The sequence below is a fragment of the Genypterus blacodes genome, unplaced genomic scaffold, assembly GCF_046128005.1.
Source record: "Genypterus blacodes isolate CSIRO-AG114 ecotype Tasmania unplaced genomic scaffold, CSIRO-AGI_Gbla_v1 ptg000008l_1, whole genome shotgun sequence".
In the NCBI taxonomy this organism is placed as follows: Eukaryota; Metazoa; Chordata; class Actinopteri; order Ophidiiformes; family Ophidiidae; genus Genypterus; species Genypterus blacodes.
The window spans coordinates 1,357,766-1,385,293 of NW_027466822.1; the positions used below are offsets into that span (position 1 = coordinate 1,357,766).

At 43.0% G+C, this 27,528-nt stretch overlaps 2 protein-coding genes across 3 annotated transcripts; one reads left to right on the forward strand and one right to left on the reverse strand.

Annotated features, from left to right (window-relative positions):
* Positions 1-1,000: 1,000 nt before the first annotated feature.
* On the reverse strand, positions 1,001-13,754 carry wdr75 (WD repeat domain 75). Its single transcript, XM_076157020.1, has 21 exons — positions 13,645-13,754; positions 12,861-12,990; positions 12,068-12,133; positions 11,884-11,983; positions 11,151-11,275; positions 10,769-10,839; positions 10,061-10,177; positions 9,525-9,613; positions 8,079-8,237; positions 7,785-7,844; positions 7,309-7,424; positions 6,844-7,019; positions 6,550-6,707; positions 6,170-6,350; positions 4,722-4,816; positions 4,543-4,638; positions 4,122-4,291; positions 3,637-3,696; positions 3,067-3,213; positions 2,854-2,945; positions 1,001-1,317 (listed from the first exon to the last, which is right to left on the reverse strand). Exons 1-21 carry the CDS (start codon positions 13,728-13,730, stop codon positions 1,095-1,097), a joined length of 2,517 nt encoding a protein of 838 aa, XP_076013135.1. The 5' UTR covers positions 13,731-13,754; the 3' UTR covers positions 1,001-1,094.
* Positions 13,755-14,484: 730 nt separating this feature from the next.
* Positions 14,485-26,468, forward strand: stat4 (signal transducer and activator of transcription 4). Of its 2 annotated transcripts, none has more exons than XM_076155883.1 (24): positions 14,485-14,560; positions 14,745-14,873; positions 15,232-15,367; positions 18,936-19,034; positions 19,756-19,848; positions 20,031-20,109; positions 20,237-20,322; positions 21,066-21,217; positions 21,448-21,606; positions 21,743-21,835; positions 22,151-22,210; positions 22,328-22,348; positions 22,584-22,677; positions 22,932-22,976; positions 23,713-23,796; positions 23,900-23,998; positions 24,142-24,277; positions 24,363-24,415; positions 24,921-25,015; positions 25,337-25,473; positions 25,568-25,759; positions 25,852-25,900; positions 26,066-26,171; positions 26,411-26,468. In XM_076155883.1, the coding sequence occupies exons 2-24, from the start codon at positions 14,746-14,748 to the stop codon at positions 26,432-26,434; spliced, it is 2,220 nt and encodes a 739-aa protein (XP_076011998.1). In that variant the 5' UTR covers positions 14,485-14,560; position 14,745; the 3' UTR covers positions 26,435-26,468. The 2 variants fall into 2 exon arrangements, with proteins under 2 accessions (XP_076011998.1, XP_076012006.1); XM_076155891.1 differs by having other exon boundaries at positions 22,587-22,677.
* Positions 26,469-27,528: the final 1,060 nt, after the last annotated feature.

Genomic DNA, 27,528 nt, shown 5'->3' on the forward strand with positions numbered 1-27,528 from the left:
GTTGCAATGTTTGCCTGTTTTGCTGTAGCTGGTGTTTCCAGTTTGAGTACTAAGTACAAGTTAGCCACTTAACTGACGCTTCATTCTCATAATGAATTAAAATATGAACAGTGTATTGCACATTTACAACGCAAACTTATAAAGTCAAATAAAGGAAATGAAACATCCTGAGGTGGAAGTACTCTAGCTTCTGTTTATCTAGTGTAACCATCTCCCTCTAAGAAAGCTTAGTCAGAGCTTCAGCTTTGATGAGTGAAGTGCTTTTGGTGTTCTATGTAGTCTCTTGAGTGAAGTCTATTGCTGAAAATTTCCAAGGATGCAATCAGTGTCTGTGATTTCAGCATGGACCCTGTGCCACCTGCTATCTGTTCTCCAGCAGTTACCAGCTGTTCTGTACTGATTTACACTGAAACTGCCGCCTCATGGGTGCCAAGTCATGATTAAAAACTCAAATTCAGGAACTCAATCTACGTGGTTTTGACTCTAAGTCACGAGCAGTCAGTATGTTTACACTTTAAAAATGTGATTCTACTGCAAGCAAGGGTCGTTGCGTCTGTGTTTGATCATAAGACCTGAATGTGATTGAAATTGGCACAAATCAAAGTATGAATACAATTAAAGACCCAGATTACTCGTCTGTGAATCCATTTATTTCACCCAGCCAGGACAGCCTGGGCTTACAAATTATCCTTTTTTTCTCCAAGTCTCAATTGTAAGATCTTTTTAACCCTAAATAGGTAGGAAATCACACAAAACAAAGGAAACACATCTATTTAGTCTTTGGTCACATTTCTTCTTGGCCGTTCTGCAGACACAAGTTCATAGTTCAGCTGCTTGTGCAACAATGCTAATTTGTGAAACGTCAGTGACTTGGTACCTTGCTAACCTTCAACTCTTGAGCCAGAACAGTGAACTACATAACCCAATACCAGAGAGTCTGGACTCTGGTAAGATGTTGCATAAATGAGGTGAAATGAAACAAGAGGCAACTACACATCACCAAGATGGAAGAAGTCTTTTTTATTAATATTCAATGTGTAAAAAAAGTGTGTGCCTGCTGGTGTGTGCGAGCGTGTTTATGTGCACAGTCATGGTTAGGACTGCAGGAGGCCGCTGAGCCAGCTGTAGTCCAGTTTTTTCACCCTCCTCAGTTCCCTAACCTGAGCTTTTGACAGAGCTGAGGCTGCGGCGCCGACCCCCCCCGCGGCGCTGAGAGACTCCGATGTCCGTCTCTGTCTCGTGCTGCTAGTTTCCAGTTCCTCCTCCGACTCCTCTTCCTCACTCTCCATTTCCTCTTCTGAAGGTTTGTTTTCCTCTCTGAGGCCATGAGAAAACAAAGGGGGGAAAAGGGTTAGCGTGACTCCGCAAACCTTGGGAGATAAACCAGCTTTTCCACCGTCGCATGATGCAGGGCACCATTCTGTCTACTCACTTGAAAACAGTTTTTAACCATGTATTTGTTTATTCCAGATAATATAAATCATCCTGTATATCTTGACATTTTTGTTTTCATACACCACATCTGCTAAATCATTATTCCTGGTTTTTCACGTTTGATTGAATTTGAATGTCATTTTACCTTTTTATTTTCCATTTCTACCTTTATTCCATTACCCCTGATTTCATCTCTCCATGGTTCTTGTTCTACATCGGTAGTCTTTCGTAGTCTTGCTAACCTTCTTACGTTTTGTAACTCAAACGCTTGTGTAAGCACTTTGAGTCACGGGATGAAAGTGTGGCACGTCCTGACGGTGGTAAATGTAGAGGATAAAGCGGGACAGTAAAGATACCTGTGCTGGTTCTGCATTCTTAGAGAGACCGAAGTCGAGGGTATCGAGGACATTTCAAGGTATTTATGAACATGTTAATCACCTCAGATGCTGCCATTTAACAGCTCGGAATAAAGTTTACTGCTGGGAGGGTAAAGCGTTGATAAGAACTTCTTCAGTCTATTCCTGCTGCGTTACGCATGTGTACGGGAATGAAGAAACACTTGAATCCTTGTAAACATGTTTACATTAACTCTTACACACCTGTTTAGACACATTCAACAAGCATTAGGCCGGTCAGAGACTTTGGCCAGCGCGTGTTTAGCTTCTATGCACGCGGCCGATGCCAGAGTGCGGGCATTTCAGGTGGGCACCTTTAAGAGACAGCATGCCTGAAACAATATGGTCTTCACTCTATGTTGTCAGTGTGCACAGTGGTGCTAGCGTGGCAACATGGACGTGTGTGTGCGTCTCCTTTAAAAGCACAGCGGCTGCCTACATAGTCAGTCTGTTCTGAGTTTAATATGTTGATTTATTATAATTTTATGTCTGAACTTGTGTGTGCGAGCGTTGTAATGCCTCGTTTGTTCCTTCCGACGGGTCAAACAACAGGCATACTTCATGAGTTTGAGAAGCGATTGATGCAGAAGTTGTTTCACGTGTTCATTCTGTCTTGAGATCTTTTCTCACAGTGCCTTAGCAGGGCAAAGGCATGAGGAAGATGAACTAGCTGATGCCTAATTTGGTAAGAAAGGGGATGCTTGTTGTTTTTGTACACTGCTGTATCAGCGGCAAATAACCTCATTCGATTGGAAATTTTACTTCCTATTGGCAGCATGACTTTGCTGAAAAGACATCTTTCAGCTCCTGATGTGAGCTGACAGCAGTTTGGTTTCAATGGCTTCAGAGTTTCAGCTTTGAGAACCAGCACATCTACATGTTTGTTTAAGAGTGAAGAGAACATTTCCTGAAAGCTCGCTGATGAAGAACTGGCTGCTGCCGGTATGCGCAAGTATTTCGCAGCCAAAAACAAAGTCAGGCCATTTTCATTTTGCGGCAGTTCCGCCATTCCAGGGCCGCTCACCTGGTGACTGCGGTGGAGACGAGCAGAGACTGAACAAACAAGGAGCACAGGAAGGAGGTGGAGGGCAGGACGTGAGCCGGAGTCTGCAGAAGCTGTTGGAGAGGAAGACAGTGAAGCCATTTACAATGAAACCTGAAAGACACACAATCTATGTCCCATTGCACAAACCAACTGGTGATTTGCACCGAAACCATAAAGTGCCAAGCTCCAAACCTCCTTGATGGCGGCAGAGCCCTGTGGGAGCTGACTTCTCTCTGCAAACTGGTTGCTCATTGCGTCGCCGCTATCCTGCTGCGGTTGCCGGTGTTTCCCCAGCAACAGGTAGAACGGCGTCATGGCGACACTGTCGTCGATTACAAGCTTGAAGGGAAAAGAACGGGAGACAAAAATGCCTAAGGGTGAATATAGATTAGTAATCAGAGGACATGTTTGACATTTGTGGTTCATTTTCTGCGGTTAATGTTTTGGTGAGGGGACAAAAATGGGAGGGAAAAAAAAGGTATGTGGGTTGGGGGTCTTGGTTTCAATGCATATTTTCCACTCACAAAGGGGCAAATCAGGACACAAGAACAAAACTCTGAACTCCTCAACTCTGAGTGAAAAAAGGGCTGAGTGTGGGCGTGAGTCTGATCTGAAACGTTCCCTCTCATCTTTGTGTGAAGTTCTGCGATCAGAATTGTCGCCCCTCAGAGATCTCTGCGTCCCTGTCGAGTTCACTTAAAACACTGAAAACGCCAACGGAGTTTATTTTGGCCTGCGGACGTCTGCAGGGGGGAGTCGCACCTGTTTGCTGGACGCCATGAGCTTCTCCTCTTCTGCCTTGGTGTTGAACGTCATGAGATCCTGTGGGCAGAGAGGACGCATCAACCGGCGGCACAACAACCCAGAACTCAGCGCGATAACATACAAAACATCCAGATTGCACAAAGAGATGTGGCTGAAGATACAGCGGCGCATGTTTTCCTCCGTCTCTCCCTGCTCAACTACATTACGCAATCCAGGTGCGCTTGCTTTGTTCCGAGACTCGGTGCCACGCAGATCTCGATCAACTGGCTTATTGACTCGAGTTATATGTGGGCAGAGCAGGAAGAGATGGGAACTATGCAGCGCTGTGAGTCAGCATAACTCAAAGATAATCATAAACAAATCTGCCGTCTTGCGATAAGGACAATGGCAGAATGGGGACAGACTCAAATATCCAGAGAAGGAGAACGAGGAGAACTGGTCTGGTGCGTTTGCTTGCAGCAGAGCGCCTGTGAGTTGCTTACCATGTACTGGGTGAGGAAGTAGAGCTGCGAGCGGTTGAGCCACTGGCCGCTCTCTTCGCAGCTCTCCAGCATCTCCTCCCTCGGGGCGAAGACGGCACGAGTCACCTTCCCGGAGCAAATGGCCTTGTGGGAAAACAGCGGGCGAGGCTCACTGGGCTTGAACACAAACACTGAGGACGGAGGGGGAAAGAGACAAACACATCAGCCTCCGTGTCGGTTTACTGCATTCCTGAATACTTGAGAGAGAATGACAGAGACACAGAGAGATCTTGCGTAGTCAAGAAGCACATTCCCCTGCCGCTGTGTCTTTCACTCTTCATGAGTGTGTCTCTGCCTCCTCTGCCTGTGTTCAATTCCCCCTAAATCTCAGTATGTTGTATGAGTAGAGAGGAGTGAGTAGGATAATTGGAGTCAGACTTACAGTCAGAGCAGCCAGACTGGCAGCAGAAGGCGGCCATGTTCTCAGAGAGCGGGTCGGCCAGTAGCAGGCTCACATCCATGGGGGCGCTCCACTCCACTACCAGAGGGGATAAGACGGAGAGTTAAGCTCATGTCTACGGACCACTGCGTCACCGTGACACTGACAAGAGTTGGGCTTACAGGAGCACGTGAGGAGGTTCCAGCAGCACAGGAGGTTCTTGGTGGTGCTTCCCAGCAGATACTTGGAACAGCTTAACTGCCCAAAACAAAGGTCCCTGGAAGAGAAATGAGTCCGTTCACACACACACACACACCGCACATATTTCACAGGATTAAGCCTCGAGTTTTACGTTTGGGGGGGATGTGAAACATTTGAGTAGGATCTAAGTGAACACTGTGAAATGAGTTTCTGGTCAGCAAAGGCATTTTGTCTGTTCTCAAGCTTTAAATGCAAGACTTCAAGCCGTGTGTGTTGGAATTCTGCAAAGCCTGAAGAATCCCCCTGTGTAAAAAATTGCAATGCACATTTTTCAATATCACAGTAAGTGCAAGAGTCTAAAATAGAACACCCGGTGTGCGTTTGCTTGACGTGCAGGCGAAGAAGCGTAAAGGTGCTTTAACTACAAATACAAGTTCAGTTTGCTGCATTACTTTGGCTGGAGAATGTGATCCTTGCAGTCCAGGTTTAACATGTGAAGTTAAGAATCTTAAAGTTGGTGATGCAGGGGGTTAAACTCATGACGCGGCCTTACACATCCATAGGTGGTGGTTACGCAAGGTGCACCGAGCAGCTGAACAAGCAGCTGTCACACTGGGTTCATTTACAGGCTTATTTACAGGCGCAGTCCCAGGAAAATCTCTGCTAAAATTTCCGCTAATTTGAATTGGATTCAGAACAGAGCAGCCACGGGGTTAAGCACTCTAAATATCATCCCCTCACACTTCCTCTGACTTCTTCTATTGTTGTGGATAGTGAAAGCTGGACGCTGTCCAAGAAGTTGCTCAACAGCTACAACATCCGTACTCCAACCAGATCACTTGCAAGTCATCCAAGTTTGTTTTACCCTATCTGAAATGCTGACTCAGTATCGCGGGCCTGTTTTTGAAAACTGCTACAGGAAGTAAGCTCCCTTCCATGTCCTCAGCGACCTCTTGGAAGGGGAGGAGGGATCCTGCTTGAGAGGGACATCGGCAAACATTGCTACGGTTTCCAGCTCTGTTGCACGACAACAGCACGTCTCAGCACTACGTTTCCCGTGTCAGGCGGGTTGGGTCGCGTCTGTTGTCAGGAGGAATGCCCCTGGATTCACGCCAGCGAGCTCAACAGGTCATTTACTGTTTTAAGACATATGGGCCGCTGATTTATGGGCTGCTGGTTGCTCGGTGATCCTGTGTGCTCTCTGCATATTAACTAAGTAACGTCTACCGTCACCAACGTCCCAAATGTCCCAAATGTCCCTAATGTCTCTACATCCCAACTGTACTACAATGGGCTGGACAAACTATAGAAACACTACGTCATTCAATACACATCACTGAACAGGACTGAGAATTGGATCGAGCATTCCGTGGCAGATTGTGGACGGTTTTAATCCTCTCAGAGCTTCGTTTTTGATGAATACACTAACCTGACGGCGCCCGGTGGCTGGGACAGAGTGGTCAGCAGCTCCCAGGTGGTCGGGCTCCACACGGTCACCACCTCCTGAAAGCCCACGGCCAACAGAGAGCCGTCGGCCGAGAAGGAGCAGCACTCGGGTGTCAGGTCGTGATAGGTGCCCACAAAATCACACGACCAAGACGGACCTTCGTCTAGCCGGACCCGGAAACGAGGGAGGAGAGGTAAAGCGAAGGAGAGTTAGATTATGGGAAAACAACGCAAATTGCAAGGTTTGAAATGTGCTTGAACCGACACGAATTCAAAGCCTTGAAGCACACGGCCAACATTTCATGACCTACATGTTGTCCTTCGGCTGAATGGATAATCAGACATCGGGGCCGGACTTCTTACCGTCTGGCTGGGTGGAGGCGGACAGCTGCCAGGCTTTGAAGCGTCCGTCTTTACTGGTGGAGACCAGCATGGTGGTCTGGCTATCGGCAGCGCAGCAAAAGCACATGGCTGTAATCTGGGCCTCGTGTGGGGTCGAGATGGTGGTGTTCAGCACAAAACTGCGGATCAGAGCGTTTCACAAAGAGAGATCAGAGTGCAGCCGCATGCTTTCTATCTGGGGTCATACAGATGTGGCACCGGTGCAGAGCCGTGACTCTCAACAAAACATCCTTGAAGTGTCTGAGACTTTCTCACCTCTGTGTCTGCTCATCGAATGCCCACAGTTTCAGGTTAAACTCCAGCTCAGCGGCTTTCTGTTTCCTTTCTTCCACGGTAGCCAGCCAGTTCCCTTGGGCATTGAAGGCCGCCTTGACGACCTCAAACTGCTCCAGGCCCAACTCATGAATGTACTCCTGCTGCACTATGTCCAGCTATGGGAGCGACACAAACACAGAATAAACTGATATAAAGACAAAAGATGTCATCGGCAGCTTCTGGAGCAGAGCAGGGATTCATCTGAAACACCCATCTTTAGGAAACAAGCATTGTTTTTGTCCTCATAACCCCAATGCATATTTTCATGCTGAAACCTCACTGAACTGATAAGAGGCACATGTGATGCCAATAAAAGGTGTCCAGCAATGATCCACAAACACACTTGTCCCGGTTTACCTGATGGCCGATCTATGTACAGCTCTGTTTACGACGGCAGGTGCTTACGTTGTACAGCAGCTTGTCTCTCTGGAGGGAGTAAAACTGCAAGTGGCCTGGTTTCCCGTTCAGCACCAGAGCTTTGCTGCGTGGATCCATCATCAAGTCTGTCCTGACACTTTCCCCTGGACCAAAGCAATAAAGAGGGAAAGTTACACACAGTTCACACTATGAAACAAGTCACATTCCAACTGAGACTCAACACACTGTGATTGAGACATTGTTTCCCACAGGGAAATGGCTCGACTGTGCAACATCCTTTTGCCTCATTCTCACCCCGATTCAAATGGGACACTGAGGTATTTGTTTTCTGTGATCCTCTTCAGGCAATTTAAGCTACGCATGCGAAGAGTTAAACCTGCTCACTGTACACACTATTAACTGCAGGTCTAGTCAGTAAAGAAGTGTAAGGCTGTGTGTTGTTTATGAGCGCACACAGAAGTTACAAACCCTTTCTGTGCTGCAGGCGTTCAAGTTACACTCACCTTTGACCAGGCCCTGAATGACGGACGACACTTTAACGCAACTCTGGATGATGGTGATCTCTAGAGGATGGAAGAAAGCAAAACATGTAGGAGTCGGTTACCAGAGCCAACATTCAAATTCCAAAACAAATTCCACTGTTGGACTCTGAACAGTTTACTATAAGTCAGTGCTTTTTTACACATTAAGTGTAGAGTGCATGTAGATGTGGCGAGTGTTACATCGCTCTCTCTCGCTAACCATGACCAGGACGAGTGAGCACTTACAAACCCACAGCATGGTTTGTTGCTGCTTACTGTTGTCGGCGTGTGAGGTACAGAAGAGCGCTCCATCAGGGGAGACGGCAATGTGTGTGATGGCGCCGCCGAGGCGGGGCAAGAAGTCCCGCTGGCTCTCTTGGTTGTATCGCCACTGGACGAGCACAGATTCCAGACCTCCGCTCAGCAGATTGGTGCCTGGTGAAACACAGAACCAACGAATAGAGCAGCGTCAGCAACCGGGGGAGAACTTTTCCCAACCTGGCCACTGACCTTCACCTTCTGGCTGGGCTCAAACGGCACAATGAGCCCTTCAAAAAGCTCATACAGAACTCCGGTCAGTAAATGTTGTTCTACCACAACTGGCCACAGAGTTCACCTTGTCCCAGGTTGGATTATCTTGGTACACAACCTCTAGTTTCCAATCAAGATTGTAGCCAAGAGAAAGAGCGTCAAAACCAAGAGAAACGTTTTCCGACCTTTTATTGGTTTAACAAATATACACGCATGACTTGACTATGAGCTGTATGTTTTTTGAAAGGATCAAATATCCTGCTGAGCTGTGCTGAAGCTAAAAACGAAAGAAATGGTGGTTCAATATGTCAGTTTTGGTGTAAGGTCATGGCAGTGAACCTGCCTCGGCTGAGCTGAGGATTCACTTCTGAAGTGCTGGCAGATGTTGGTTTATTGCAGTTATAGCGCCATCATCAGGTCAATAGATAGTAGCATTTTGTCAGGCCTCAGTGGGCATTAAAGTGGTTATTACGGCGCCACCAAGAGGATACTGGTACCAAAATATAATGGGTTCACAGATCTACAGGCTATGCCAGATCATTGACTGATTACCAGAACACCAAACAGTTCCTTGGGTGCCGTTTCTGGGTCGGATGTCCTCTTTGTTTTTTTTTTCTCTTTCTCTCTTTCTCTCTATCACAACCCATGATGCGATTTGTACGAGCCTACATTGCTGTTTGACATCATCCTGTGAAAACGGTATGTACCCTATGACATCATTGCAAATCCAATCTACTTGTACTCTACCTCAGGGTCTACGTATTAAGTTTAACAACAATAGTAGTGATCATACAACCTTTCTTTCTTCTCTCTATCTCCGTCTCTCTCTCCTCTTTACCCTCTTTCTATAGAAAAAATGATCTCCAAAATATCCTACAACTGTATGCGCAATGTCATGTACAATGTTTGCTTCAATAAAAAAAAATTGCAAAAAAAACCAACAAAATATAATCCCTCCATCAAGTCCAACCTGCTTTCATGAAAATCGGTTCATATTTTTTGGAGTAATCCTGCTGACAAACAGAGAGACGGACAAGGGGGCAGAGACGTGGAGGTATACAATCTGTAGAGAACTAAATTCATAATACATATTTTTCGTTCTAGAAAGAAGAAATGGTAAAGGGGGGCCCATGACGAATGATGGAGATAACAGCAGAGGGAAGGAAAGCTGCTGTAAGTTTGTGCGTTTACCTTCTGGGGTGAAGCACAGTGAGCTGACGGCACTGTGGTGCCAGTGCAGTGTGGTGTATGTGTACTCCCTCTTATGGTAGAAGTTTCTCCTGTAGGGACAAACAGAAAAAAACAGATCAAACGTTCATCCACAGCTGCCATTAGTCTGTTTAATGTCGCCCAGGATGAGTCAGGGAATTACTGAGTGGATCGGAGAATTTCATCCAATTTGTCGTGTTAATTATCAAGCTTCTTGTCCTTTTTAATGCTTTAACTGTTCTGTGGTGTTTTTAGACTTCGACATAAATGATGGACTATTATTCAGCAATTGATGCACATATGGCCGTATTACTGTTGGCAGCCGCAGTAAGTAATCCATCAGATGCAGAGAAAGAAAGTCAGAACACTTTAACAACCCTCAGAGGGAAAATATAGCTTCACTCACCAAAATGAAAGAGCCAACATTAAGCATTTACAAGTGTCTTTAGTCTTTTGTTTGGACTAAATCTGCCTCACCAGAATCACAACAGTGTGTGCGGTCATGCGGTTACACTCACCACAAGCGAATCTTGCCATCTTCGTGCCCAGTAGCGATGCAGTCCTCCTTCGGGTGGCAGGTGATACATGTGAACGTGTTCTTGCCTCCTTTCTTGTTATCTTCTTTCAGGGAAAACCTATTTCCAGCCAACACAAACACACGTGTGTGCGGCGTTATGGTATCTCAGTGGGGTGAGGTGAGGCGCACACACACTGGAGGCTTATTTACTTGTTTGGATTAACTCACAACATTCCTGCCATACACTCCACTTAATTAGACACGCCTGTACAATGCAGTCTAACAACTTTGGTGAAGCTGATGCGGTACGGTTTTTGTTGACGTGTCAGGGAGGTTGGTTAGTTAGTGGTGCTGTGACATAAGACTTCAATGTATGCAAATATTTTGAACGGGGGCAGGACATTCTAAACACTTTTACCATCGAGCGGAATCGACACTGATTGACAGATTTATAGCAAAGGTGAGGCCACCGAGTGTAAATATTCGGCTTAAACTGACGTGTGTGCATTTAAACTCTCTCTCTCTCTCTCTCTCTCTCTCTCTCGGGCTTAATGGTGCATCAGATAGCAACAATTACATTTCATGACAGAATTATAAAGACGGGATGATTATGGTTAAAAGCTTCAAACAGCATGATCGTGTTTAAAAGCTGTGTTATGGCGTGTTTGAACTCCAACAAAACTCCCAGAGTCAAAACACGACGGCTCACCTGTATGAGTTCTGCTTCTTAAAGATGTAGACCTCCAGCTGCAAACCTTTAGCTGAAGCAATATATTCGCCCTGTATGGATGGAAAAATGTGGTTAGTACAGCAAGGAGATCTGGTGTCAGAAAGACTGAGGTCACTGCATTTACGAGGTTCAGACCATCAATGATTCCTGTAGTAATAACATGTGCTCTGGTGTGATCTGACCCTGGGTTTACACATTATGGAATTGAAAGACCAACACGATTGATTGGAACGTTGAGTGAAAAATCCTCAGCCCAATTGTGATACATCGGCAAATCAAAACATCACTCTAAAGCTGACCCTTATTCATGTATTTGACAGAGTAATGTAACCCTAAGCGGTGACAGCCGAGGTGTACGTACCTCTCGACCAAACGCAATGGCTCCCCCGTTGGAGGCGACGTCGCTCAGCACTGCAGAGAGCTCCCGGGCCTCCACCTGCTGGTCCCCACTGTTTGGCAGATGTACAGCGACCAGCTGGAACATCTCTGCAGACACACACAAGAGTTCAACACAATCCTGTTACATCACGAGTGACCCCTCACCCATTTCACTACGATCGCAGCCTCCCATATTTGAGGACACATGCACTCACATGCTGTTAGCTGAGATGGAACTATCCCTGCTGTCAGCATGGGGCTAACTCGGTACGTTTACATGATTATGGCAAAAAACACATTTTTCAAACTTCTTGTTTACACCATAATGCAACTGAATAATGCTTATGCCGTGTGACGGACCTGGAATATGCAACTGTAAATCCCTTTTCTTGGGGATGAAACTAGGAAAAACACCTCCGCCAGCATTTCCTCAGCAGGCTGACTGTCCTCAAACTGCATCGCGCATATTTGGTCAACCACGAAGTCCAATACATGTCACCAACGTATTCAGTCCGACTCTCATCAAAGTACTAATGGCAGTGCAGACAAGTGATCTATATTTTATGAAATGTAAATACATTGTGTGACAAGATCCACCTGGAACAATGCTAAGCAGGTAGTGTGGAAAAACTGAAGGGATGCTCTGTGCATGCTTTGCCTCGCTTAGTTAAAGCATCAAATCCCTGCAGTCTCTGTAAGTCACAATTCAAACGTACCTGATCTTTTGTCATTGAGGGTGGCGGTGACGGCGAAGAGGACTCCTTTGTGGTGTGCAGATGCAAGGACGGAGTAAATTGGGTATCCAATGACCAAAGTCTGGAAGAGAACAAGCAGCTGTCACAAACACAACACAGTGACTGCAAAAGGCTGCAGAGAAACAAGATGACAGTGGAGCAATACCTTGATAAGAATGCCATCTGTGAAGTCCCACAGCCTGACAGTGCCATCTAGTGAGCAAGAGTAGACCTGCAAGAAAGCAAGAATCACATCAATGCAGGAGAAAATGGTACTTCAATTTACTAAGGTTTCTCTCCTACAGAGAAATATCCAGGAGGCATTTGGACAAGATCCCTGAACCACTACAGCTGACTACTTCCAACGCAGAGGAGCGGAAATTCTACTCCCAAGCTCCCAGTCCTAAAGCCCAGACAGTCGCACAGTGACCCATTATTATAATTTAATTGACTAAATTAATTTATGCCAGATTAAGACACCACAATAACTGTACTTGTTCACTCAAAGAGCACAGTCCTGGGGACCCAGGTCAACTTAAAAAGACAGTCAAGTCAGTGATCAGGTGTGAACTCCACTCTACCTTTGTGGTTTGATTACATCAGCGGTCTCCAACAGGTCGCTCGCAAGCTATCAGTTTTCTATGAGATTAATATGATGTGTATTTATCAGTGCGAGGTTGACACTGAAAATGTATACAGAAGAAAAACATGCTCAAGTTGCGGAATTGAAGTGCATTTTGATACAAGATGTGAGTGTTGGATATCGGCATTTTGTAAATGTTCACACAAAAGACGCTTCTTCAGCTGGTTTGGTTGGAGAATCAGCCGTGTGGACAAATGTAACTAATAATGTAAAACATGAGTAGCTCTCTGACACTTTTGTCAAAGTAGCTCTCAGAGGCAAACAGGTTGGAGACCACTGGATTACATAGATACTCTTTCATGCATTGTGTTGTTACCTGTAGGTGATTGGAGGGTTTGAGCAGCACTCCTGTCACCAGGTCAGTGTGTCCCTGCAGGTTGTGGATACACTCTTCTGTGGAGGTGCTGTACACCTTCACACACTCTCCTGAGGCGCACAACAGGAACCTGTAGCACCACAGGACACAGAGAGGAATCAACAGAAAGTATCAGAAACTCTACATTGCAACATTTATAAGAGTATTTTGTTCATTTACTTCATTACTACAATGAAAAAAAGTGTTAAGGTATTTTTTGAGAGAGAGAATGAGTGCGTGGTTTGATACTTATACAGGATTTGAATAGAATTTTCACAGGGACACCAATGACCATGTGCTTTTATTCTGTTCCAATACATAATCTAAATCAAGAGTTATACACAATATGTAACATGAAGTTTAATGCAAGGAGTAGGCTTACTGTGTATAATGTATATGTGAAGTTATAAGTATATGTGAAGTTATAAGTGTGTTAACAACGTAAACATAGAATGTCACCACATTTTGCTGGCATTTTAGCAGGTTTTATGATTTACCCGCGTTTTGACAATTATAGATTAGTGAGGGTTTCATTTTGGGATAAGCATGTAGACCAACATGTAGAGATTAAATGTCACAGTTAATAGGCACAGAAAACCGGAGGCGGTTTGGTCAACAGAAAAACGTGTCAACAGTTAGCCTCGTGTTAGCTTCAGAAGCACAACATACAGACAGAAAACCGGGAGAGAATGACTCGGCGAATGTCTGATGCTAACGCCTTAACGGGACCTACCCGCACACTCACCGTGAATCGGTGCTGATTACGGGCTCGCTGAAGTTGATTTTACTGCCGCCGCGGTGAACCACGCGGATATCTCCGTGTTCCACCATGTTTCCCGAACTCAACTTTCACCCCCGGAGCTTCTTCTTCTACCTTGTTTTAGACGGCGGTATGTGATATCTACCGCCACCCTCCGTTCATGAGCCGTAACAACAAACACAATTCCACTCTGTAATCCAGTTTAATGGGTATAAAAAGAACATTTATGGCAAATTCACAATTGTTCTCCAGTTGAAAATATCGACCTTCTTAATTCTATTATTTTTGTTTTTTGTTGAAATTATATTTTACATTTACATTTTTTCCCATAAAGAAAGTAGAGGGCACGTACATTTTATTATATTATTATATGTGTTTTTTAAGTAAACATAGAGAGACTTCATCATATAATTCCCATGCTTTAATAAGTTATGAACAAGATTTACAGAATGTATCTGGCCACGCAATTATTTACATGAACACAGGGTGTCGCCTCTCTGCTTCTATGGAATTCTGAGGAAATTCTCAGAATGCACCTTTGTTTTTTGTTATTTGCCTGCTCAAGTATAATGCACATCGTTCATTTTCATACAAAACACTGACTGCAAACTGTTAAAGCCAAGAAACCCACAACTTCCCCCTAAATAGTACAACACTCTTCTCGAAGTCACTTGTACTTTGTTGTAGTTTAAAGTCAAAAGTAGTGTGTGTGTGTGTGTGTGTGTGTGTGTGTGTGTGTGTGTCACATTGGAGGGGCGTGTCTGGAAGTATCAAGGTTCAGCCCATGAGAATAAATAAGGTCACTTCCTGCCTTCAGAGGCACATAAAAGTGAAAGTCAAAGAGAGAAACAAGTGCACATGGTGGATGAACTGAAGAAAGAAGCTCTCACACACACGCCAGGTAAGAAACACGACAAAACACACACACCTGCCAGTTCATGTACTTCATCAGAAACAACATACTGAGAGACCTCATGCTCATGTTTAATTTCAAATATTGAATACTGTATTATTATACAGAATTGATATATTAGTCTGTGTGTGTGTGTGTGTGTGTGTGTGTGTGTGTGTGTCGCGTGCTGTAGTATGAGCCAGTGGAAGCAGATTCAGCAGCTGGAGATCAGACTCCTGGAACATGTGGATTATCTGTATGATGACAATTTCCCAATGGACATCCGCCAGGGTCTGAGCGGCTGGATCGAGTCCCAGGACTGGTGAGTTCTGCTCTCTCTCTCTCTCTCTCTCTCTCTCTCTCTCTCTCTCTCTCTCTCTGTTGATCTTTCTCTCTGTCACTTTCTCACACTCTTGTTTCTCTCTTTCTTTTTCTTTATGTGTGTCTCTCTCTCTACCTGCCTATCTGTCGGCTTTTCTCTCTCTTTCTGTGTCTCACATTTGAGCTATCTCTGTTTTTGTTCTTACATCTTAACTTACCTGTCCATCTTCTTTTCATTCATTCCTATTTCTCTCGCTTTCTTTTTAATCAGGGCCCTTTGTGTGCTTGAAAAGCAGCAAAAACAAGCCCCTTCCTGCTCATCAACACTCAATCCAAACATCACATCTGTGTGCCTTTAGGGACACTGCTGCAACTGACGAGTCGATGGCAGCGGTCCTATTCACCAACCTGCTGTCCCAGCTGGACAGGGTGTGTTCACAGGAGCCGGACTTCCTACAAAGACACAACATGAAGTTCATCAAACAGCAGCTGCAGGTGCCTCTTGCTCCACTTTATGCCTCTTAAGAGCCTCTAACCAAACTCCATCACACATCCTCAAACCTGCACTCTGATGTCCATGTACACTTGGTTCAAGCAGTGGTGCAAAGTAACACAGATGTTTTAGGTGAAGTATTAAAAGTTTTCTTGCTAAACTACATATCCAGCATAAAATACTGCCACTTTTGTCACACAAAAGTGTTGCGGAGATTTTCAAGTATAAAATCTAAATGTTTACGAGAGCAAAAATAAAATGCCATTAGATGGAAGTCATAAAAAAAACAAAATCAGTGTTTTTATGACTTCCATCATAACAATGATAAAGCTGTGAAGTTTCAAGTTTCATCTAAGTTGTTACAAGAGTTATTACTTTAAATTCTGAAGTATAGTTATTATCAAAAAATATGTTTGGTGCTTAAATTACTTACTCAAATAAGACTTCTAGGTACCAGGTACCAAGGTATCATCACTGTCTGTAAGTTCGTTCACCATAGCAACATGTTAAGACAGTCACACGGGTGTAAACAAACAAAGGAAATACTGAAGTACTGATACTGAATACTGTCTGGCTGCATCTAAACGTTCCGGGAAAGGCTGTTTTCAATGCGTCACTACAGCGAAAACAGATCAGATCCTGGTCCGAAATGATTCACACGATACACAAGGTGGAGCGCAAATAAGGTTCAGGATGAAAATGACAAAGTAGATGGTGGTGGTAGAAAATGAAGATGAGCAAGAGGTAAAAGAAGAGAAACAGCAAAACAGATTAAAGAGACATAAACTTTAAGATTGAAAGAGAACAATTCAGACACCAGAGGACAGCAAATGAAAAGATGTTTTGAGTTGTGTTTGAAAGCTTAAGTGCTAATATGTAGTCATTCTCTAGGATCAATTGGGGTTTCTATAACAATCACCAATGTATATCATCAGTAATCAGTGATCAGTAATCATCTGATCATGATTATTTCCCTACAAACTCAAATTCAATGGAGAAATGGATGCTACTCTATCCAGTGAAACATGGCAAGCTGGCGGTCAAGTCAAACCATGTGCCGATGACACTGCTACAACTGTATTTTAACCGTCATTAACATCAAGAAGTGTTCTGCGGTCTGTGTGTGTATGTGTGTGTGTGTGTGTGTGCTGGAGGTGAAAGGGAAGTATGATCTGAACACTACACTTTCAATTTAGTCACTGAGAGCCTGTTTGAACGCATGACTGCTTTTAGTGTGTGTTCATTTCTAGTAAGTCAAATCTTCGCTGAATGTGACCCAAACGTCACTGAATTTGAGTACAAATATGACCAATCAGTGTTTCCTGGGAATTTAACAGGATACAAACATTCATCTTGACAATCAGGTGTGAATAAGAGCATTGTGTCGAGTCGTACAAACACAAACTTGGTCCACGCTGTCATGAGATATGGTTCTGATCTGTAGATACACTGCGTGGGGTTTGATTGAGGATGTGAACAGGATGTGTAGTTGAGGTCAGAGTTTCTGACATCACGAGCCCGGCCGTCTATCTAATTCACTCAACTGGAAAAAAAAACACGTGTGCGGCCTTGCAGTAAAAAGCTGTGAGGCTTACACCGCCACTTCCCGTGTGTGTGTCTGTGTGTGTGTGTATAACAGCACTTGTTATAGGAAGCTGTTACTCCTGTGTGGTTGTGAAGGGTGATGTGGGTTGTTGTTGTTTTGTGATTATTTATGCTGGATTAGAAGTTATCAGACTGTATTTACATTAATAAGCATAAAAGCTTCACATAAATAAACAACATCAATTATCTGTATAAATAGTGAATTGAAGATGTGAGGGTCCTTGAATTTACTGACTTTAAGACTCAGTTTCAAGTCTTTCCTGGGAAAAACCCTTTGGTGAGCAGCAAACAACATTTCCAGTTTGTTCGAACCTCATCAATCAATTCTAGCAAAAGTAACCGCAGTGCTGGTTTGCTTGACAAGTGCTTTGTGACATAACTGTCACAGCATAAAAAAACGTTAGATATAGATAAAAGTTAGATATAATGAATCCATATGAGGCTCATCCTGTTTATTACTTGTATATTAAGCTGCAGCATTAACCCTCAGCAGTGACTGCAGCTTCTCGTTAACATGAAATGTCATCAATATATGCAATGAAAGTCAGTGTGTAGGAGGGTGTTGTTGCGTCCTTAGTCATGATTCTGGCAGACATGATACATCTGTCAGACCCGGAGGCGAGAGGAGAATGTTTTTGGTCTCTCATCCGGAACACAAAAATGGTGTGGAGGTGTGTAAATGTCATACAGGGTACTTTGATGCACTTAGACCTGTTTCCTCATTCATTAGCACGTCACAAGTTAGTCTAGTCTTGGCTTATCAATTCAACTGGCGGCTTGGAAAACAGTACTCCACCCACATTCATGTCATTATTATTATTGTTATTGAAGTTGCAGCACAGTTTCCCTCGGGCAGCAGATGACATACTTAGAGTAACTGACTCCTGTGGCTGCTTCACTTCTTAAAGCCCTAATTGAAGCTCAAGCACTAGCAGGGCTCATTATGTTTGCCTGCATCCTTAGGTAAGTTGGCTGATTGGCTAGTTGGAGGGTCGGTTGATTGGTTTGATGGCCTATAACTTAGTTGCTTGGATGTTATTTTGTTTTAGCAGGATTGCTCAAACCCTCGGAACACTGGGATAGTTTCCCAGTGACTTTCCCAGTCCGTTTCCACCAAGTAATACACCAATTTCAAACTTCAATTTCTTTTCATCAACAAGGCAATCGTGTCCTTGTTTTAGTTGTTTTGTCTTTTCTTCACTGCTTAGATGTTTCATGAGCTACAAAAACAAAACAAACAAATCCTGCACTGATCTGAAGAGTTCATTTGCACAAAACTAATTACAAAATAAATACAGATTGGACATTGCAAGTAATCATAGACCATGAAACTTGAAAATTCACGACAGTTGAAAACATTGTTTAGTTGTGTAGTTGCTAAGTTACTAAAGATTTTTTTTTTTTTTCTTTTTGGCTTTACTCCAAATACCATCAGCTCACCTTTGACCAATTGATGCCTGCTGTTCTGTCATGATTATTCGTCATAACCAGTTTGCGCCTCATTCTTTTGCTGATTACTGTAAACTCGCCCATTGCCTCACCGCATTTCCTGTCAGCACCTCACAAATGAGAGAAAACTTTCATACAACACCACAGTGTCGCATTTCCTTGGAGATCTGAATTCCTGATAATCAGCTGCTGGTTCACCTGGTTAGAAAGATACACAGAAAGAACGGAAATGAACTCAAACTTGAGCAAATTGTTGGTTCCTCTGTGGCCTTGTGAAACTATGTGTGTAGCGTTTGTGTAAACATACACACACACACACACACACTCAGCTGGGGCAAATATAGCAGCACAACTGACAACTTGTTCCCTGTTCTCCTTATCATTCTTTCTTTCCCTGTGTGTGTGTGTGTGTGTGTGTGTGTGTGTGTGTGTGTGTGTGTGTGTGTGTGTGTGTGTGTGTGCGTGCATGCGTGCATGTGTGTGTATGTGTGTGTGTGTGTTGTCTGCATCTCCCAGGTGAAATACAAATCTAACGCCGGCCTCCTGGCTAAAGTCGTCTCCACCTGCCTGAGGGAAGAGCGGCGTATCATCTCCAGCGCCTGCATGCAGGAACAGGTCTGTTAGTGGGAAAATCCCTTCATGTCTTTTTGGTAAATGCTTTTCCGGACAGAGCAGAGGCCGTAAACACGCCCACATTTCCAACTGTTCCTTCTAGCTTCAACAATATTCCGGTATGGCAAGACTGACTGACTGAGTCATTCTATGGAGGTTACACAATTAACATAAATGTTATTGCTGCCAACAGTCGTACAGCAGTAAAACAACATCAAAAACCTGCCTTCGTCATTGGTGAAATTTAGAAATCTGTGGGACAGGATTGTCCTTGATGTTATCTACACATAACATGACATTGTTGAGGAGAAGCTGATTCAGTCAGATTCAATGAATGGCCTCGAGAATCATTTATGTTGTAGCTGCTGCGGCTGTTTCTTTCACAATTTCCACACGGATCTGGATCTCCTTTCGTGTTCAATGACATTCAGGTGCCAAACTACTGCACCAGTGTATAAGCATGTGGGTTGTTAAATGTGCACTGTAGTGAAAGTTATAATCCTTCACTGGGCTCTGACAAACCATCAATACCGTAAGTCACAATTTCCAATTCGGAAAAAGTCATCATTACTACCTCTCAGAGATGCCTGAACATGAGTCGCTGTCAAAAGTTCTAGATCACAGGAATTAAACCTGCATTGCAAATTGAAGAGGTTTAAATCTGTCAGAAACACATTAAGTAAATCAATAGACTGAAGTCATTGAGGCCAACATGTTCCCACAGGGTCCACTGGAGAAGTCCCTGCAGAATTCAGTGGCATTTGAGAGACAGAAGACCATGGACAACAGAGTTGCGATCATCAGGAGCAGTGTGCAGGTAACCATGACGCACACGCACCACAAAGCTCACAACAAAGGCAACATTTAGTCACCAGTCAATGCATCTGCACTTTAGGAGCAGCGTGAACCATTTAAAAAATGTGTTTTTGAAAATGATGTCATGATTTCCATTGACTGTGAACTAAAGCAAACTGAACTGAGACTCAACTGTGTGTCTAGCTGATGGACCAGGCTGTGAAATGCATTGAGGACATGCAGGACGATTTTGATTTCCGCTACAAGACCCTGCAGTCTCGAGGTGAATCTTGTTACACAACGGAAATCTACAATGCTACTTCAACACAATAATGCAGTCTGCATAACAATACGAGAGAATATATTCAAAACCACATTTGTGTGTGTGTGTGTGTGTGTGTACATGTCAGATCCAGCTGAGAGGAACTCAGACAAGATGAAACAGGAAGTAACACGACTTCAGGAAATACTTAACGGACTTGACTACAAAAGGAAGGTACACATTTGTATCACTCTGATGCAAATAGTGAAGCAGACTTAACAAATCATCATTTACATCAATAAACCTCAAATAAATATAGATTGGCATGACTGATAAGGTTATATTTGCTCTATAAAGTAGTGCTCTATAAAATATTACATTCCATGCCACATATTTATCCTCATGTAAAATATTTTTTGAAATAAAGGAGAAGAAGATAAAATTTGTTGTGATTTGGCGATAAATAAAGTTGAATTGAATTGAATTGAATTGAATTAATAGAAATGTCCAAAACAAAAGGAAAATAGGGGAAAAAGTCTAGCTCCAGGCCACTAGAGGGAGTGATGGGCTTTTTGCTCATTATCTCAAATCTTCAAAAAAACTATTTTATGAATTCAGAGAACGTCTTCTTGGCTTTTGTTTACCTCTCCAGTGCACACATTGCTCTGTTCTCCATAATGAGCCGAGACTAGAAATCCCTCACACTTCAGAAAACCCATGACGTCCCCTAGTGGCCTGGAGCACTTTGCTTGTATGTTTTGCAGCTGTTCGGTAACACATTTCTACAAATGCTTGTTTTTTCATCCTGGTATTCTGTTTACAATTTTATTTTTAGTGAAGAGCTTTAACTTTGCTTTGAACAAGAGGTATAAATATAATGAAAAGTTGTAGCAGTATAAAATTTGATTTTAGGTGATTGTATGTTTTGAACATATTAACCCATATAACTCCAACTGCTGTTTCTCTGCATTTGTTAGGAAATCCTGACTAAGATAGACGTTGTCATCAAGGAGATTGATAACCTGATGAGCTCTCAGCTCAGCCCTGAGCTGCAGGACTGGAAGCGCAGACAGCAGATCGCTGCCATCGGTGGTCCACTGCTCACTGGCCTGGACCAGCTGCAGAGCTGGTAATGATACACAAAGCAGCTTCCCTGAATGTCACATGTGAGGAGAGGGTCACTGCAGCTACTGAGTCCACCAATAACAACCAAACCAAAGATAATAACATGTGTTCATATTGACCATGTACATTAAATGGTATAACGCTCACCTTTCCCTCTTCTCCCTTTTCTATCCTCCATTTGGCCTCCTGTCTTTCTCCTCTCTCATCTTCCTCCTCTTCTCCTCTTCTGCTCAGGTTCACACTGACAGTGCAGAGTCTCTTCCAGATCAAACGTCAGCTGGACAAACTGGGGGACCTCGTCGCCAAGGTCACCTATGAGAGCGATCCCATCCCCCTGCAAAAACCCCAGATGGAGGAGCGAGTGAAGTACCTCATCTATCATCTCATCAAGAGGTGATACATCATAAAACAATGCAAAAGGAGACAAGGAGGTCGAGAACAAGCTTAACAATCACAACACTCAGTTACAGCCGCTGCTCAGTTACAGTGACTGACTGACTGACTCACATCATTTGTGAAACCCCCCCAGCTCATTTGTGGTGGAGAAGCAGCCCTGCATGCCGACACACCCACAGAAACCACTCATCATTAAGACAGGAGTGCAGTTTACCACCAAAGTCAGGTAGTACATCTCCAAATATGTATCTGTGACCCTGTGTTAATTTCTGCTCTGTTTACAGCTGCTGTATTACAGCTGTTTTACTCCTGTCTCTCATGTTTTGTATACGTTTACCTTTTAATCATTGTTTTATGGTCTGTGAGGTCATTTCTATCGGATTTTGAAGAGAGAGATACTAACTGAAAGGAGATAACATCATTGAAGTTGACAACAACAATCACTCACCTAATTTAAAAGTAGTGAATTCATCCAACATGTCACAGAGACTTTCTATATTTTATTTGTTTTTGTAGTTTGAAGTATTTTCTCTCCCCACAGGCTCTTGGTTAAACTCCCAGAAGTGGATTATCAGCTGAAAGTGAAAACAACATTTGACAAGTGAGATTTTTAGATGTGGATTTCTTTTAGTTTCATACAGCTAAACATGTGGTTACAATGTTTAAGCCTTATTCTATTTCTATCTATATAATCTTTTTTATGTACCTGTGTTTTTAGGGACCTACCACCTGGCAGAGTGTGAGTATAAATGACTTCAGTACATGAAGTTTTACTGTTAAGCGTAGTATATATAACATTAATGGGATCAAATTGATTCACTACACTATGTTACAGACATGTTATTTGTTTCATTACATGTAGATTTTAGATTATGGGAATTTCAGCTGTTCTTCCTCCAGATGAATTGCCCTTTGTTAAACTGCTGCCACAGTCAAACGTCTTTATTTTTCTGCTTTTCCCCGTTTTTCCTCAGAAGTCGTCAGTTTTTTATCCTGACCAACAACACTAAAGTAATGGACATCGAGGACTATTCCAATGGCTGCCTCTCAGTGGAGTTTAGACACCTGGTAAAACAATATTCATGTTCATTCAACCTTGTTTTTAATACTTGATTCTTGGGAAACTTGATTTTATTTGATATTTGTCTTAAAATATTAATTCTGTCAGTTGTTTAGATATCAGTAGTGCAAATTCAGTTATTTGGGTTTCTTGGTTACTGAATAAAAAGCGAGCTATTGTAGCTATGGATGTATGTTTAGTGTTAGACTCTGGTTTCTGTTTTTGCTTTTATCTGAACTGACCTTAAGATTGCATCTTTCAGCAGCTGAAAGAGAAGAAATACATCAATGGCACAAAGGGTAATGAGGTGAGAAATAGTGGCTTGGTTTTTGATATGTTCAAAATAAGGCACCTGCAAATGTGTGTTTATATTTTTGGTTGTGTTCATCTCCAAAACCCGTCTGAATTAAATGAGAGATACATTATTACATAGCGAGAACAATAGAGGACCCAGAACAGACACCTGTGGTATTCCTTTATTAATTTCAAGACCACTTGATGCTTGATCTTGCAACTTTTAATAGATGTTATTTTTTCACTGTCGATGGCATCAGATGCTTTGCAGGCTAATGTAGCTGACTGTTTAGAAAATTCTCTGCTGAGATGAACATGCCCTGAAAAAATAAGCCTAATAACCTATTAACCTAATTACCTTTACTTATAATGATGCCTCAAGGAGAAGCAATGAAGCTGTCGCATTACTATGACAAACACCAAACCCTGGTTTCTGTGGTTATAATGTTATGCAAGTGTTTGCCACGAAATATTCTAATAACTTTTTCACACATTTGCTCACAATGTTTCCTGTTGGTAGGCGTGTTGCCTTTTGTACACCATGAACCAAGGCATCATCAGTGCAACTCAGCTGGTTATGCTTCTGCCTGTTTTGACTGTTTGTTGATTGCTTCCATCGACTCTAGCTCTAAAGTTTAGAGTAGGCATAGCACACTGTTTTCCACTGGTAATTTCCTGACACATTACTTGAAGAAGAGGCTCCAGATGGCACCATGTTGTTATTTGATTGTGTTTTGTGTCTTTTCCAGGGTCTGCTCTCTGTGACAGAAGAACTTCACTCTCTCAGCTTTGAGGCCTCCTTCACCCTGCAGGGACTCACCATCGATCTAGAGGTCAGTTGAGACACAGATGGCCTTTGAGGTTTGGCTGTTTGCAGGAAGAACATTATCAACATTGCTGTCCCTTCCTAAGCTCTGCCTATGTGAATTTTTCCAGACGTGTTCCCTGCCCCTGGTGGTCATTTCCAATGTCAGCCAGCTGCCTGGGGGCTGGGCCTCTGTCATGTGGTATAACCTCCTGACTGATGAGCCGAGGGTGAGCCAACGGAAAAGGGTGTAAACATCCCTTAGAATCATCAAATTGCACTGCAAATTACCGACAGGAGTCACAGAATGTGTGAATGTTTTTCCTCCTTTCCCATCTTCCCTACCTCCTTTTCCTTTCTCCTCCACCCACAGAATTTGGGTTTTTTCGGAAACCCACCACGGGCCACCTGGAGCCAACTCTCAGAGGTCCTTAGCTGGCAGTTCTCCACCTTTGCTGGTTGCGGCCTGAACAGGGAGCAGCTATGCATGCTGGGAGAGAAGCTGCTTGGTGTGTTTGTCCTTTGATGAAGAAACTTTTGCGGCATGGATAGTTGACATTGGCACATTTGACAGTTCTCTTTACATTTCTGCAGGTCAGCATGGAGGATACAGTGATTGTCAGCTGACCTGGTCTAAGTTCTGTAAGGTGAGCGTAATGCTGTGACATCATGGAATGAAACCAAACACAGATACATTATTAAAACATGAAGTGATACTGTACTTTTAACATTGGAAGCAGAATACTCTTTCATAACTCCAGATTAGATAATGTAACAGATACTGGAACAGAGCTGGTAGGTTTACTTTCCCTTCGCCACATACGGGCTCATCTCCTGACACAATTGTGCCCCCTAGTGTCCACATCGTGTTGCATTAGCTTTTTCATGACAGGGTGATGAAGACCATCTCGAACCATCTGCCTGTTGGTGAAATACATGACTGATTTCTGATGTTGTTTTACATTTGGGATTAACTGGAAAACACACAGAAATCTTCCACTCTGGACATGTTTACAAGCAGTATAAGAGTTATTAGAATAAAGTGTATTATGCCTAATCCAGCAAACTCTTAGCAGGGGGTCCCAGGAAATGTCTGATAGTAAAGTCAAGGTTACAATGCTAAACATGTTATACAAATGTACATTCTTATAGGAAAATATTCCAGGAAAGCCCTTTAGCTTCTGGATGTGGCTGGACTCCATTCTGGAGCTCATTAAGAAGCATCTGCTGCCAGTCTGGAATGACAAGTAAGTCCTTATCAACACCCTGAAGCTCAGTCACCATTTCAGGCACTTTGTCTTTGTTTTTATGATATCCTGAAAAGCCACCATAGACTGCAGTTTTGTATATTATTAGTCAACATTAAGACACAAACTTTGATTATTCATACATTTATATAGTTATTCAGCACAACCGCAATGACTCAGACTGAGCTAAAGAACCTTTAAATCATTATACGATCATTATATGATTAAGACAAATGTGAGGATTTCAATAACAGGAAAGTGAATATAATGGTGAAATACATGAGAAGGTGAGCTTTCTTCCTTCTGTATTGCTCTGTGCAGTCACATCATGGGTTTTGTGAGTAAGGAGATGGAGCGCACTCTGCTGAAGGACAGAGAGCCCGGCACCTTCCTCTTACGATTCAGCGAGAGTCACCTGGGGGGAATCACCTTCACATGGGTGGAGCACAGTGACAATGGTGAGCTGCTGTGACTTCACTCTCCTCCAGCTTCACACGAAGAGTCAAAAAATGCGATTCAAAGCCTTGCTGACTGCGAGTTTTTACACAACAGGAGAGGTCAAGTTAAACTCTGTGGAGCCATACACCAAAAGTCGTCTGACTGCTCTGCCTTTTGCTGACATCATACGGGATTACAAGGTGATCTCAGACGGGGTCGTCCCTGAGAACCCGCTCAAGTACCTCTACCCCGACATTCCCAAAGATGAGGCCTTTCGTCGACATTACAACAGCCATCCCAACAAAGGCAAGAGGGCAAAACCAAACCTTGTCCTTATTCAAAACTCATTGTATGTTTTACATGTTTCACGATTCATTTTTGCTTTGCTGCATTTTCAGCCTATCCATACATACCGTCTACCCTGATCCCCATTTCTTTACGGTTAAGGTGAGTTCACTAGATGAGACAGTTGGACTCATTTGCTCTGCTCACTTCATATTTGGGAACAGATTTAGCTTGTGGTTTCACAGTAAACAAAAATTGAAACACTGAAAATACATTAGAATTTCATTCCTGATCTTACTTGAAATGACTTGATGTGTATCATTGTAGCTCTAATGCCGACGCCACACCTCCTCCCTGTCCGTCCCCGGAGCCCCCGATGACTCCTGGGGAGTTTCACATGCTCAATGAGCAGCTATGCTTCGACATGGACGATGTAAGACTCTTCTGCTCTTCCACAGCTCACTGCACAACTGAAAACATAAATGTTGAGAAAACATACTAGATAATTGTAAATAGATATAACTCAATGCCTTTGGATGCAAATTATTGTTGTTTTAGTGCATATTTATCTTTTCTATGTCTTTGTGTTCCTAGGTGAATTGTGTCTTACTATTTTAAAATGCTTTGTTCCACAATGCAGCTGCTAATCTTGATTATCTTCCTGCCTTACAGATGAGCTCCCCATATTCAGAGTAAAGCAGGTAAAGAGCCAGAGAACCAACTGAAGCTGCAGCCTCCAGTCTGTGATGTATAAAGCTGAATGACACAGTGCCCAGTCCAGAGTTTGTCATTCCATGATATTAACTGTTTGAGCTGCTTATTGATTATTATGTTTTTTCATATTCATAAATGTTTTACAAAATAAAGTATTTTACTATGTATAAACCCCCCTGATTGTTTTTTATTTTCCATTTGACTGGCTGCATTCATTTGTTCAGTTTAAAGTGTTAAACTGTTAAAAAGCTTAGCAATTCTAAAACCTACAGTATAGCAGGACTGAGTTCAGTATGAAGCTTCATGTCTGTGTGTGCAAAGTCCAAAGTCTCTACTGATGCAGAGAGTCACATGATTCCTAGAGAGGCTATAAAAGCTTTGCCCGCTCACCCGCGTCAGTCGCGACTGAACAGCGACACCACAACTGCACAACAACAGCACAACAACAGAACAACAGAACAACAGAACAACAGCGCTACAGCGCCACAGCACCGCGCACAGGCACCAGGTGAGTGAGGATGATGAAGATTATTAATTCTCTTAAAGTGATATGAAGCTGTCAGGCTGCGTCGATTGTTTAGTGTGTATATTGTGTAACCGAGAACAATAATCCTAAAGTGTATCAAAACGAGTCCTTGACATTTTAACCGTAGTAGTTTTAGTCTGTTTAATGTTTACTTTTTATGCATGTAAAGGGACGTGTCTAGTGTGTAAAAATTGTGATATCATGTAAACCTGTTTTGCTGTTGTTGCTATTTGTGTTTTGTACAATGCGAGATATGCAAAGTAGAATTATTATTTATTTTTAAAGTAATAATATTAAGTGTTTAGCTTTTATCTGTCTGTACTGTGGTTTTACTAGAGCTGTCAAAATAAAGTTAGAGTGACTGAATTTAGTCTTCCTCCCAAATTGTTTGAGTTTCATAGGCTTCTGACACTGAATAATTGATACACAACCCAATAAATACAGCGTAGCTTCTCTTTTTTTGCATTAGTAGTTTTTCCATCAAGTTCAGTTAGAGTAGATTAAGGCAGTCATTCTCAAACTGTGGTATGCGTACCACCGGTGGTACGCG